We start from the raw sequence: 13,324 nt of genomic DNA on the forward strand, positions 1-13,324 counted from the left end.
ACAGGTGTACAACTTTTAAATGAGGGAAAATGTAATAAGGCCTGGACATATTTCTAATATCCTCTCATATGTATCCAGACCCTGCATGTTTTCCTCCCTAAACGCAAGAGTCCAGCTCATTCATTCATGCAGGTGCAAATATAAAAAACAGATTGTCAGCAACATTATCCATTTTATTACTTCATAAAATATACACAAATACTGTAAATAGTGTTAAAGAACTGTACAGGATATCGGTACACAATACACAATGTGAAATACCTTTTGCTTCATCCTCTTGTACATCATCCTCAAATCTACAACTGCAGTGCCACTGGGTCATGGTGGCCTGTACAATGGCAACTATACACATTTACACACACACACACACGCCAGCAGATGCATCTAATGACAAAGTTGGAGAGGGGTTAAATAAAGACAATGCAGTGTCAACTAAACCAATTTATTTTTCTGTAACAGAAATACTGAAAGTCATTTTTTTGGGGAATAAAGGAGGATCTGAACAGATGAAATGATGTTATTGATCTTAGAGGTTTCACTGAAGCACTCGACTCACTCACACCTGTTGGATGACCCAGCTGGCACAGCAACAGTCACCTATCTCCACGTTTATTTCGGATTCAACGCCCTATAAGTCATTAGTATGCATTTTTCTACTTTACACCTTTACAATAACCACATTTTGGCTTTACAATGAAATAAAAAATATTTACAGTGGAGTAAACGACAGAAAAGAAAATAAAGGAAAAAAAAAAAAAGGTTGATGCCCCGACCCACCCTCATGTTCCTAACAGTGACTGCCCCCCACCCTCACCTCTTCTTCAAAGCCCCAAATAACAAATGAATAAAAAAGGTAACTTTTAAGAAATATCATAAAAATTGCATCTCCTGTTTGTAAGCCAAAACGGGCAGCTGTGGTCTCAGGTCGAATATCGGTATGCTGAGATATTTCCTGAGGAGCTTCGCTCAAGACTTGGGAGTGAGTCCTTCGAATTTCCACAATCAGATTTTTTACCGCCATGGATTAAAATCAAAGCAAAAAAAAAAAAAAAAAAAAAAAAAAATTAACAATACAAAATAAAAGCTTGTAAAAACAAAAGGATAGGCAGAGTAGATGTGCAGAGGATTTTTTATGTCTAAAAGTGGATGTGAGGGTTGAAAAGCAGATAACCAGATACTTCACCAGGGATATTACAACAGCTAAAAAAAAACAACAAAAAAACATCACTACTCATTCGCTTCCTTTCCTCTCTGGTTGCCACCCTCCAATCTACATGCCTCGACCGATTTAGCTTTCAATTCTTAAAATAAAAAAAAATACAAAGAATAAAATAAGAAAAAAACAAACAAGGGATACTCAACCTTCGATTTTATATTCCTTCATGAATAATGAAGATGACAGTCACTTTTTCTGGGGTAAAGAAAAGGGGGGAATTTTCTAAGTCTGATCAACCATCAATAAGAAACATGCATGTTCCTGAAATCTTTTTTTTTGCTCCTTCAATGCTGACTGTTTTCAAGGGAATGTTTAGAGGAAAAAACAAAAACAACAACAACAGGGTGGGAATGAGCAACTGTCAAGGTGCAGCATTGTCATTGGTTTCATGTGTTGTGGTGGTGATCCTATGTTTAAGAACGCATGTTGAACACCTTCGTGTATTTTCCTAAATCCTTTAAACATTTAATATCTCGTTGCAGCAAAAAAAATAAAATAATAAAATAAAACAAAACAAAAAAAAACCTGCATGTCCATTGAACAGTTTTGCAATAAACAAAGTATAAAGAACGTTGGGGGTAAAGAAAAAAATAGTGACAAAAATTCCTTGCAGCCCTGCAAAAACAACAAAGGATGAGAATTAGACTTTGTATTTATATTTCTAAACAATAGAAAATGTCAAATTTGAACTCACCTGTCATATGTGTGTGCATGAGGAGCTGCAAAATCTCACTTCCCAATGTGCTCGAATGGCACGCTGACCTGCAAACGACGACGGAATAAAGTTTAAGCCAAATAGCTTCCAGTTTACACTATTAAACTGAAATGTAAATGGATGGATTTAACTTCCCATAAGGTAAACTAGAGCTGCACCGATTGCAGTTTTCTGGCTGATCACTGATCCATAAAAAGCCTGCCCTGCCGATTCTGATTTTGGCTTTTTTGTCTTAAAAGTCACTTTATAAACTCCCAACTCAGCTGTGGCTCCACACAATGCAGTAGGGCAAGTCAATAAATTAATAACTATATATGTTGCAATAGACACATGATCAATATCTGATAGAATATTCAATATTCATTATTTAGAATATTCGCTGAATCGCACAGCATTCTGGGAGATGTAGGCAGAGGAAAGACTTCTCTTTCAACCACTCTCAGCTAGCTAAGCAAGTAGCATCAACGAACTCACTCACTCTTTGGTTACCTAGCAACAACCCTATTGAGTAACTTTGCTTATGTTCATATGGAGAATTTAAAGTGAAGCACCAAGTAGGGTATAATTGTGAAGTGAAGGAAAATTATACATGGTTTTAATTTTATTTTCAATTCCACAAAAAACTAATTTTTAACTGAGATTTATACAAGATTCGCAGCAATTACAGATGCAAATCTTGCAAAACTCTCCATTATTACTAAGATTACTCAGACATTTAATGCTAATGAGGAGCCTTCACAACTGAATGAACTGAATTTTACTGAGGCATGTTTTATTGCTACACCTCTTCACAGTCAACCATGTGATACACCGAGTTTGTCCATCATATCAAACACATCAACGTTTGGAGATGTACTGTGGGAAAATGTAGCAAATCTCAAGGGGAATTAATTCTATTGCTGAACACTGAAACGGTAAACTGTGATTACCTCCAAAATCTCATGAGATTAACATCAGAAGTTAGAGGTTTAATGTTGGAGTTGATCCCAGCAGGGACAGTGCAAACAACACTAATCTAGCATATGAGTAAATCAATTCCATGTAGCTCTTGTTTTAAAACAATATTGGTCAGAAAGGAGGGTTCTAATGTCAAGGAATATTACAGTTTTGCTTAGAAAAACTCAGTGCCTTGAACGTCGTCTCACCTGTGACGTGGAAATCCTGGACTGGTCTTGTCGGGCCGTGAGGTCAGAGGACGATACGTTGGCAGGAGCGCCACGGTGTAAACGCATGCTCACCTTCCTCTCCCGCTCAGCGCGGGAAATTGCACGAGGTGACGTGTTGCCTGTTGGGAAGAGAAATAAGAGAGGGCTTCTGATGAAGATTTTCTAGAAAACATCGAGTCAGCAAAGTTTTCTCTTCTAATAAAAGAGATTTAAAGGGGCAATATGCGTTTTACAATCACATGGTATCATTTTACAGAACAATCAAGTAACTGCGTTCTAAAAATACTGTATACATCAAAAATGACTTCCTAATTTAGCGACTTTAAATTGTCCTGTCTCTTTAAGAAACCCTGCCTTTAAGAAGTCATCACATCATAATTCTCAATTAACCAGCATTTCATTGAGAAGCAGCTACTATAATGAGCACAGCAGATGGGAAAATCCACCAGGTGTTTGCCAATTGCTGCTGGCTAGTCTGAAGGAGCTGAGTGGGGGGAGGGCTGCTCTGTGAGTCGGGAACTTGTAAAATGCAGCTCTGAGGAGAAGCGTTTGTCCTCGAGGGCGGGGTTAGGCCCCCCAAAGCATTTTGCACAAGTTGAACGGTTGCCACGGGAGATTACAGGATTTCTTAAACGTGCATGAAATAATCAAAAACACACTAGGTATGTTTTAGATGAAGGACTAATAACATACCATGACGTAAAAAAGTCAACTTTGCATAATACTGCCCCTTTAAATTTTAAAACTGGAATGTGTTTTAGTCAGTAACCCACCAGACTGCTGGACCCGTGAGGCCGGGTTTGAGATGGCTTGCTCTGGTCCGTTCCGGACTCTGTTGGGAGCACCTGGGGCGGGGCCCGAGGGGAGGCCCCGCGACGCAGACCCCCTGGGGGCTCCTCCAATCCGGTCGTCTCGTTCGTCCCCAGCCCTTCTGTCACGATCCCCATCCTCGGTTGATCGACTGGCGCCCTGAGAAATGCAATCGGCCATATTAGGAGATTTCCACTGAAGGTTTCAATAAGCAAGGAAAGTTCGGATACAAAAAAAGAAGAAGAAAAAAAAAAACATACAAATTTGAGCATGTTCCAGTCAAAGACGTAATCGTAGGAGAATCCTTGTCGGTGGAAGAGATTCCTGAACAGTTGGCGTAGGTAGGAGTAGTCCGGTTTGTCATCGAAACGGAGTGAGCGGCAAAAATTCAGGTATGTAGAGAACTCGGCTGTAGAAAGAAAAACAAACAAACAAAAAAAAAAAAAAAAAAAAAAACAGAACGAAAGAGAAAGTGAATATACAGGAAAGTCAGAAAACCAGCAAGCGTCGACACAAATACTAGAATCCCCGGTTCCATTTTAAGCAGAACAAACTAAACAACAGAAGCTGTGGATGGTTTCAGGAGCTGCATGAGGACTCACAAGGATATCCTTTGCAAAGAACTTCGATGGGTGTGGACATCTTCTTCTCGCTGATTCGCTCGTACTTCTGTCTCTTGGTGGCAGCCTTGAGGCCCTGCCAGGGCAGCGAGCCCAGGTTGAAGTACATGAGGACGTAACCGAGGGACTCCAGGTCGTCACGTCTCGACTGCTCTGTGGACACGAAGCGCCAGGAGTGCATGAATGAGACAGAACTAAACCTGATGATTTTAAGGACAAAAATCTGGGGGTTTAAAGAATAGTTGCAATTTTACTTCTTGGTAGAGTTCAACTTCTGGCAATATTATGGAGCTAAAGTATAAGAAATACTCGCTTGAAAAATCTAATTTGAAAGAAGAAAAAAAGTAGTTGGTTAATTGTCCCATTTGAGATGATTGTCAGCTAATGACAATAATAATTCTTGTTAGGGTGGTCGACACAAAAATCATTGAAGGAGCTTTTTTCTTATTGAAACTACTTTTTTCCTTAATTAAACAAAAATTCTTCCAGACCTAATACAACTCACAGAAAGGATGACTGAAGGCCAGATTTTGAAAATGTTTTCAGTCATTCAATAATTAGTTTTAAGGAAAGAAAGAGAAAAGTCCTCTTTTTATTTTTTTTAGAAGAAATACATTAAAATCAGAATACTATGAAATAAAGTTTTAAGCCAAATCTACAGAAAATGATTAGGGACTAAAAAAAACGACTTCTGACTTTTTTTGGAATTGTGAGATAAAGTCCGAATTCCGAGATTTTTTTTTTTCAGTGGCTCTAATCCTCTTCCATACACATCACCCAGCCAGTCACATTATTTTTAAACCCCTCTTAGCTTTATTCAGGCATTCTGATTGATCACAGGAGAATCAGTTGCTGTGACCAATCAGAATGTCTGAACAAAAAGGAGCATCGACTGTTCATGAGATGGTAGCAGCAAACCTTTCCACATCTGAAAACCATCATACACCACCAATACATTTTCAACAAGAATAAAAAAAAATAAAATAAAAAAAAAAAACACACACACAGAAAACTCCAAGGACAATTAGGTCTGTGCATCCACTAAACTCAACCACCAGGCAATGCGACCCAGATTATCAGGTAGCCGTAACTGAGCCAGAACAGAGCGACCCTGATAAGAGGAAAACCTTTGGGTTTGATGCGCAAACACAGTGAAACAAACGATTATGGCATCATTCTCCCTCTGTAGATATCGCAGTAAAACTCGCGTCAGGGTCTCACCGATTCCAAGATGCGTGTTGATGGAGGCGTAGCGCGCCGTTCCCGTCAGGTTCTTGTTCTCCCTGTAAGGGATGTGCTGGTGCGTGCGCGCGTCACGGTACTTTTTGGCCAGCCCAAAGTCGATGATGTACACCAGGTTGCCCTTCTTGCCCAAACCCATGAGGAAGTTATCTGGCTTCACGTCTCTGTGGATGAAGTTCTTGGAGTGGATGTACTCGATGCGACTGATCTGGAAAGGAAACATTTCTGTTACGCCGACAGTCGGCCGCGCGAGAGCTTCTTAGGTGAACGGACAGAAGGAGGACAGATTGGTTTTGGCAGCGGGACAAATCAGGACAGGAAGGTCACGACCCCGCAAGGCTGAAAAGCAGCCAATAGGATGGCCATATGGACATCTGACACGCCAACACGTCGGGGGCAAAAGGTGAGTCGAGAGTCTGATCTGTGATATGAAATATCTCAGTCAACACAGAATAAAGCCGACAGCAGACAAGGGGAGGAAATCGAAACATCCGGATCCTCTAAAAAGATTTCAAGGGAATCGTATGCAATGTTTACACACTGAGCTGCTGCAGAAAGAGTCACTCCTATCGTGCTTCTCTACTGGCAGCGTAAATATCTCGTTCACATTGATAGCGGCTGACTGAGTGTTTCTGTAAGGCGAAGTTTGAGTCTCACCATCTGGTCTGCCAGAAGCAGGACCGTCTTCAGGCTGAACTTCCTGGAGCAGAAGTTAAAAAGGTCCTCCAGGCTGGGCCCCAGCAGCTCCATCACCATGACGTTGTAGTCGCCCTCGGCGCCGCACCACTTTATCGACGGGATCCCGACTGGTCAGATAAAATAAAACAGGAGTATGTAGGGTTGAGTGGCAGAACAACAGCACGTCTTGAAAAAGAGTCATTAAAACTGCAGCAAAGTTGATTTAAGTTGGGTTAAGGTGAATTTTAGCCTTTATTTATACTGAAGGACTGGTTATTCTGCTGTTTCTTTTGTGTAGCAGTATTATCATCTCAACAGTGGTGCTTTGTGTTTAGGAAGTAAATCAGTTCACTAGAATAAACAGTCACTCTGCCATGTAAACACAGACAGGTTGCTCGTTCTATTACCCATCTCTGCTTCCCACACAATCATGTTTTGAATAAACACTAAAACTGCAAGGGTGGTAAGGGAAAAGTAACATTAACTGAATATTGAGGAATATGTGGAGATGAAACATAGAGTAATACATAAACTGAATTCGTGCCCAGGTAGGGTAAGGAAAAGTTACATGACTTTTAACGCATTAATTTTGATCAATTAATGACACAGATTTAACAAGTTTGACTTTTTAACACAAGCAGAACTAAGTTTTAACTCCGATTTGACAGCATCTGGAAATTATGCAAGCAGAATCTGTTGAACTGCTTTCTTTGCAACTGAAAAAATTAAGAGAATTTAAATTTCATTGTTCAAGCGTCACGTTTAGCAGGATGTTTTTGCGCCACCACAGCAACGTCTGTGAAGGAATGCGCTGAAAAATCCTGCCGAGCGCGTTGAAGCGGCAGGCGGCTCACCTCCCCCCTGCATCATCTTGTAGAACTTGCTTTCAATGTGCAACTGTGGGTGTTTGGTCTTAACACATTCCAGCTTGATGGCGACTTCCTCGCCCGTCGCAATGTTGGCACCTGAGGAGAAGCAGACAGAAATAACCACATCTGTACGGGACGCGCAGGAGAAGCAGGTTGAGCTGCCCGACGATGGAGGAAGGTGAGGAACAGTCTCCCTCCCCTGCTTACCGAGGTAAATGTCTCCGAAGGATCCACTCCCTATCTTTCGCCCCAGTCGGTATTTGTTCCCCACTCTCAGCTCCATGGTTGCGAGGTGTCACTGTCATCAACGGACAACGTAGATCTACAGGGGGGGGGAAAAAGCAACATATAAACACATACTCTCAACTCTGTGGCTCGTTATTAAGACGTAGTTTGGGGGTCAAAATAAGGGTGGTCATTCAACGTGTCGTTTGTCATCTATAGTGATACATTTATTTTAAGAGTTTTGTTTTGTTGGCTCGATAAATTCAAATTAATGTGTAAAATCCCTTAAAACTGTCCGTTGTCCGTATGTTACCAATTTCTCCGATGTTTGTTCAACGAGTGCATCAATAAATATACGTTGTTTTTTTTTTTTATTAAATATGGTTATATGCAGTTACTGTATAATCATTTTTTGGGTTTTTCATTATGATTCAGTTTTTCATTTTAACTGCTAGTTTTGACTAGTTTTTAGAGCATATCTGCTAGTTTTTCTTAATTAGTTAAATAATTTTTTTGTTTTTATTAAAGTTGTAGTTTCCCTCATTTGTTTTCTAAAAGGTGATTATGTGTACATCGATTGGTTAATAAATGCTTAACAGAAGATACTATTTTCAAAAAATGTATTCAATTATTGTGGAACAACAACCGACTCATGGCGTTTCCTCCAAACTTTTGCTGTCGCCATTTTGTGGGCTAGCTTAAGTGCCGAGAGGAGGAAAAAAATAAATACAATAAAATAAAAAATATATATATATATATATATATATATATATATATATATATATATATATGAATAAAAATTTATTTCACATCAGATCAAAAAGTTAATCAATAGATTCATAAACACAAAGCGTAGTACATCTCTCATTTCAGAATGTTTTAGTTTTACAAGTTCCACCTGGTTATAGTTTCTCCCCATTAGTTGCTGTTTTTATTTATTTCAGTCAACAAAAATGTTCTCTCCATTTCAGATTTCATTGTTTTGTTCATTTCAGCTAACTACAATAACCTTGGTTTAGTGGCATAAATCACACTTCTCTGTGTGACTTGTGTCCTGAAGAAACGCCTTATAAAAAGGAAATGTTAGTCAAGAGCAGAATTTGTGCATGAGAGGCTACAATTGCTGTGCCATGCAGTCACAGCCTCAGAGTTACATAAAAAGTAGTAATAAACAGCTCTTATCACTTTTATGACATTACCACCACGGTTTTGTAATAAAACTAAGTTCATATCAGTCTCCCCTTGGTCAAAAACCATTCAGTGTTAAACGTGGAGCCAGTTTAACTTGAGTCATTTGTTTCTTAACAAATGACTCAAGTCTTTGTTGAGACTCGGTTTCTCATATGATGAATTTATACCAGCAAAACTCTCCACGTTTACAAGACGATGCATCCCATTAGCTGGAAAACACACATCTAGACTCAAGAACATAAAAAAAAAGAAAAAACAGTGGAACTTGCAGGGTAGCTAGGGATGATGGGGTGGAGGACTGCTTTGGGCTCAGCAGAAGAAAGGAGGAGCGAGAAAAAAAAAAGAAAGAAAAAGAGGCCAACGTATAAATGCCGGTTTAAACTTGGAAGAGGAACGAGGAGGACCTGATGCTGCACGAGCACGAGGCTTCGGGATGCATGAGGAAATCGAGAGCAATGTCTGAGCCAAGCTCGCACGGGATGGCGGCGCGGGATCATCACTTATTTAGCGCTGCGCTCGACCACGCCAAGTTGAGCAGCCACTGCCAAAAGCGAGGCTGAGCTCTCTGCCACGCCGGGCTGGCAACGCCGAAGGAAAGGAGGCATGAGTGGCCGTGGCGACGGAGAGCAACTGGCTGGCTGGATCTGTGTCAGAGCCCTCGGACCGTTGGGTCTGTGTAATGAACTCCAGAAAGCCCAGAGCTGCGGAGCGGCGCTCATTAGACGAGGGTTTACTCCCAACGTTAATCTGGGAACGCCGTGTCGACAAAATGTGCCGTTTCCAAAATGCAGAGAATACGGAGAACACAGACTGAGCCTACAAACACATTCATACTGAGGGAACAAGCACACAGATAACATATCGATTCCTTGGATGGGTCCACAAAACGACCTCGGCTTATCTTAGAGAAAAATCTGAATCTTCAAAACAAGTTCACTTTGAAGACAACTCGAACAAATCAGGCAACAATCCTCGGAGAACCAGTATGGCAGGCAGTTTTAACATAAAATCAGTTTCGGTTGTATTCCAGATATTAAAAATTGATGCATGGCTAGACACATTAGTACATTAAGGTATCTTTAATTATGTTTTGATGAGACAAAATACCCATTTGCGATGTCTCTCAAATAGATTCTGACTAGAATAAATGACATCACAGCTACCATTAATTTGTGTGGGAGCTTTAATGTGAGATAAACGATTAATTACTGACCATCAGAAACAAATATTTATGATATTAAAAAAATAAATTATGACTAGTCATGAGGTAGATTTAAGATCTCACTTTTTGTTCTGAATAGTCAAAAATATCTTGAATGACACCATGATTCAAACCATCTTGAGATTGTTAGATTTGACTAGTGCAAATTAAATTGCAGACACCTTTAAGAAAATAATGACTAGGCAAAACTAAATTAGAAATATATGGATCTATAATTCTGACTAGTCTAAATTCCTTTCAAGACATCTCCAAATAAATTAGGTGACATCAATTCATTCATTTAATTAATTGAGATAACTTGAATTAACATTCTGACTAGCCAGAATTACATTAACTGGTATCTTGAGTTAGTATTCGTCTAGCCAAAACAACTGATTTCCATAGCAATTTAAAATTTCAATAAAATAATGAAAAACAATAAGTTGTTTCTCCACCATTAGCACACTTACACTGTGGTTGACTGACAGCGCTTAGACACTCCTCCTGGCTCTGATTGGTTGTTTTGGACCAGGACCTGTACATTTTAACATTAACAAATCAGGGAAGATCTTTTCAAAGATTGTCTCATATTACACTGGCCCAACGTGGTGACAATTTTAACAAATGTATATGTAAAAAAAAAAAAAAAAAAAACTTTTTTCAGGAAAGCTACACACTGCAGCTTTAAAGTTCTGCTCTCTCTCAGCTTCAAAAAAACTATAAACACACCTTCAGACTTAGTAAAATAGCTTCCATTTAACCTCTTCTTGCTTCTCTGTGTGTCATCTTGCTTGATTTAAAGACAACTCACTCACTACATATGGGATGTTTTGAAAGGTTGATCACTGGTCAGTGATGGTTAAGCTAAAAAAAAAAGTCCAATTAAGGTTTATAAGTGTATTTTTTTGGTGCATCTCTGATTATTTTACTTATTTCATGTTTTTATCCATAATAATTTAACATTTAGTACCTGTTTAAGATTCCAAAGAAGCCTGTTGTATGCCATTAGTTAGAAAACGAACCCACAAAACTGTAATTATTTAGAAAACTTTGACTACGAGCAGGTGGATAAATACATCCTCTGGTTTTATGATAAAACTAGTTAATAGCAAAAAAAAAATAAAAAAAATTCCAAAGCACATGGGCAACAATTAAATTTTTTTTTTAATTGAATGTCAGCAGCTCGCCACAGCAGATGTGACAGACGCAGACGGATCAGAGTTAATAAAGGGTTAGGGCCATGACACGCAAGAGCGTGGAACCAGCGTTGCAACAAAAGACCAGAGTTGAGGAGTAAAATAATTACAAAACTAAAACAGAGAGCACTCAGTTCAGAAACAAGAGACACACAACGCTCAACTCTATTCCTCTGTATCCTCCAGGGTGGTGCATGTACTGTTAGCATAAATGTATTCAAATAAATGCTTTTATATTGGTCTTAGCCCTGCCTTATGACTGGGATTTTAGGATTCTCAAAGGTGTGAGTATCATAAGCTCCACAGCAATGGGAGAAATTCATCATTTTCAGGTCTTGGAGACAGCGTGAGTGCATAAGGTGAAGCGATTGGAATTAGCCTGTCACACTGCACTGGAAAAACAACATGTGCTATTACGGTAGTAATCGTCTCCAGGAGAGTGGATTGGTCAAGATGGTACAGTACACATCTGCTGGTTCAACGGGAGTCTTAGTAGTAGCTGCGAAAACATGATGTACTAAGGAGCTGAAATGCTTTGGTTTAAGCTTTAATACCTCACAGTGACGACTGTAAAGCAGGAAATATTTTCGGTTTGTTTGTTTTTTTTCAGCTTTGCATCAATCTAAACAACTTCTGTTTGGAGCACTTTTACAGGAAATTACATCTACTCAGAACTCTTAAAATAAAAAAAGAAAGAAAACAATGTCAGTCACGCAAAACCAGATTATTTCGCAATCACACGAACACTGCTAACGTTACGCCCCTCACAGCTGTCACTACAAACAACTACTTTGTTCTGAATTCAACGGATGCCACATTTTGTGCGCATTTTTTTTCTCTCCCCCATTTATGCGAACAAAACGACGGTTTTGTAGCTGTAGTGGCACAATTCAGTCGGTGTTCCTTTTGACAAAGTGCTGCGATATGATTTTTAGAAAAAAAAATGTATAAATCATTTACAGTCATAATTTGACAAAAATAATAAATAGGTGACTTAAACAGCTTATGTCTGCTTTTACTAGTTTGCGTTAGAAATACAAGCCACAGGAATCAGCGTAAGTTGACTGTTAGCCGCTACGACTATGCTAGTAGGAGGAATACGTTACCCGAACCGTGGGACGTACTCCTGAAAAGGTTCTACATTTAAGAAAGCTTCACATTAATACAGTTGAACAAGTCAAAAAAAAATTTGTCTTACTTACAACCGCACCCTTACATGCATTCAACTAGCCAGGGTAGACAGCCAGTCCAAGTACTTGCCCCCTCCCCCTCTCCTGTAAGCCGTGAATAGGAGACTCCGCTTCGGTCGAATCGGGTCTCTTTTCCCCCTCGGTTTTAATGGTTCCGCGACCCAACACTCACCCGATATCGGGTTCGTCCGACAGCTGGTTAAGTGGAGCTTCTGATCCGATGGTTGTCAGTCGGACAAGAAACCGACCAGAGGAGGATGGGAGCGGATTATGGCAGCTCTCATACCCCCAGCTCTGAGCTCAGTCGTCGGTTGCGCTCCCTGTTGATAGTCCCTGAGAAGCTCCAGCAGCACTAACGGCCGTTCTCCACTCTGATTTGCCTCCCGTCCTCTCGTTACTTAACGACGTACGTGCTCACAACGTCGATGATGTCACCCTCTGGCTGTCACCGTCAGTACTAAAACTGGAACGTCAAATCTAACTACGCCTCCCTTATTTAATTTCACCATTCATTAAATTTGTAGTTACCGTTATCCGCTCCAAAAGGAACTACTTAATAGAATTTTGACAGTTAAACGTGTTATCTTTTTTTTATATCGCGTTAGTACTTTACAGCAAGTAAACAGTTAACTGTAAGCCATTGTTGACTGTAGTTGTGACGTTGGATTTAAATTGGATTGGTGTGTTGATGGTAAAACGATGACTGACACAGGGCTTGCTGCAAGACTATTAGTTGTAATACCCATAATATATATATATATATATATATATATATATATATATATATATATATATATATTTTTGCTAATAATATGAGGTAGAACAAACGAGATACAGTTGAAAATTCACATTTCAAATCACCAAACAGGAGAGAAATTTCACATAATTCTGGTTAGAAGACTACAAACATTCATAGTTAGCATAAATAGCATCATTTTTATCTTTTAGGTATTTTTAGCTGTTATTTTTAAGGTGAACCAAATCGGTTGAGGATATACAACCTGG

General features: G+C 39.5%; 1 protein-coding gene across 2 annotated transcripts; it reads right to left on the reverse strand.

Moving 5' to 3' along the window:
• Nucleotides 1-152: 152 nt before the first annotated feature.
• LOC106915477 (casein kinase I) lies at nt 153-12,718 on the reverse strand. Of its 2 annotated transcripts, XM_088008157.1 has the most exons (12): nt 12,492-12,718; nt 10,404-10,468; nt 7,524-7,638; nt 7,302-7,412; nt 6,427-6,575; nt 5,749-5,977; nt 4,510-4,680; nt 4,168-4,316; nt 3,871-4,066; nt 3,077-3,216; nt 1,911-1,978; nt 153-1,831 (listed from the first exon to the last, which is right to left on the reverse strand). In XM_088008157.1, exons 3-11 carry the CDS (start codon nt 7,597-7,599, stop codon nt 1,946-1,948), a joined length of 1,254 nt encoding a protein of 417 aa, XP_087864283.1. In that variant the 5' UTR covers nt 7,600-7,638; nt 10,404-10,468; nt 12,492-12,718; the 3' UTR covers nt 153-1,831; nt 1,911-1,945. The 2 variants fall into 2 exon arrangements, with proteins under 2 accessions (XP_087864283.1, XP_014838579.1); XM_014983093.2 differs by lacking the exon at nt 10,404-10,468 and having other exon boundaries at nt 12,492-12,717.
• Nucleotides 12,719-13,324: the final 606 nt, after the last annotated feature.

Source organism: Poecilia mexicana, unplaced genomic scaffold, assembly GCF_051168715.1.
Source record: "Poecilia mexicana isolate PSO_F unplaced genomic scaffold, ASM5116871v1 scaffold_8, whole genome shotgun sequence".
Classification (NCBI taxonomy): Eukaryota; Metazoa; Chordata; class Actinopteri; order Cyprinodontiformes; family Poeciliidae; genus Poecilia; species Poecilia mexicana.

What these genes read in the sequence shown, in the direction of transcription:
- LOC106915477 (XM_088008157.1), bottom strand. Translation starts at nt 7,599, where the DNA reads ATGGAGCTGAGAGTGGGGAACAAATACCGACTGGGGCGAAAGATAGGG. An exon ending in ACTGGAACATGCTCAAATTT is followed by an intron (nt 4,067 to 4,167) that starts GTATGTTTTTTT and finishes TGCATTTCTCAG; the next exon opens with GGCGCCAGTCGATCAACCGA. An exon ending in CCAGGATTTCCACGTCACAG is followed by an intron (nt 1,979 to 3,076) that starts GTGAGACGACGT and finishes CGTCGTTTGCAG; the next exon opens with GTCAGCGTGCCATTCGAGCA.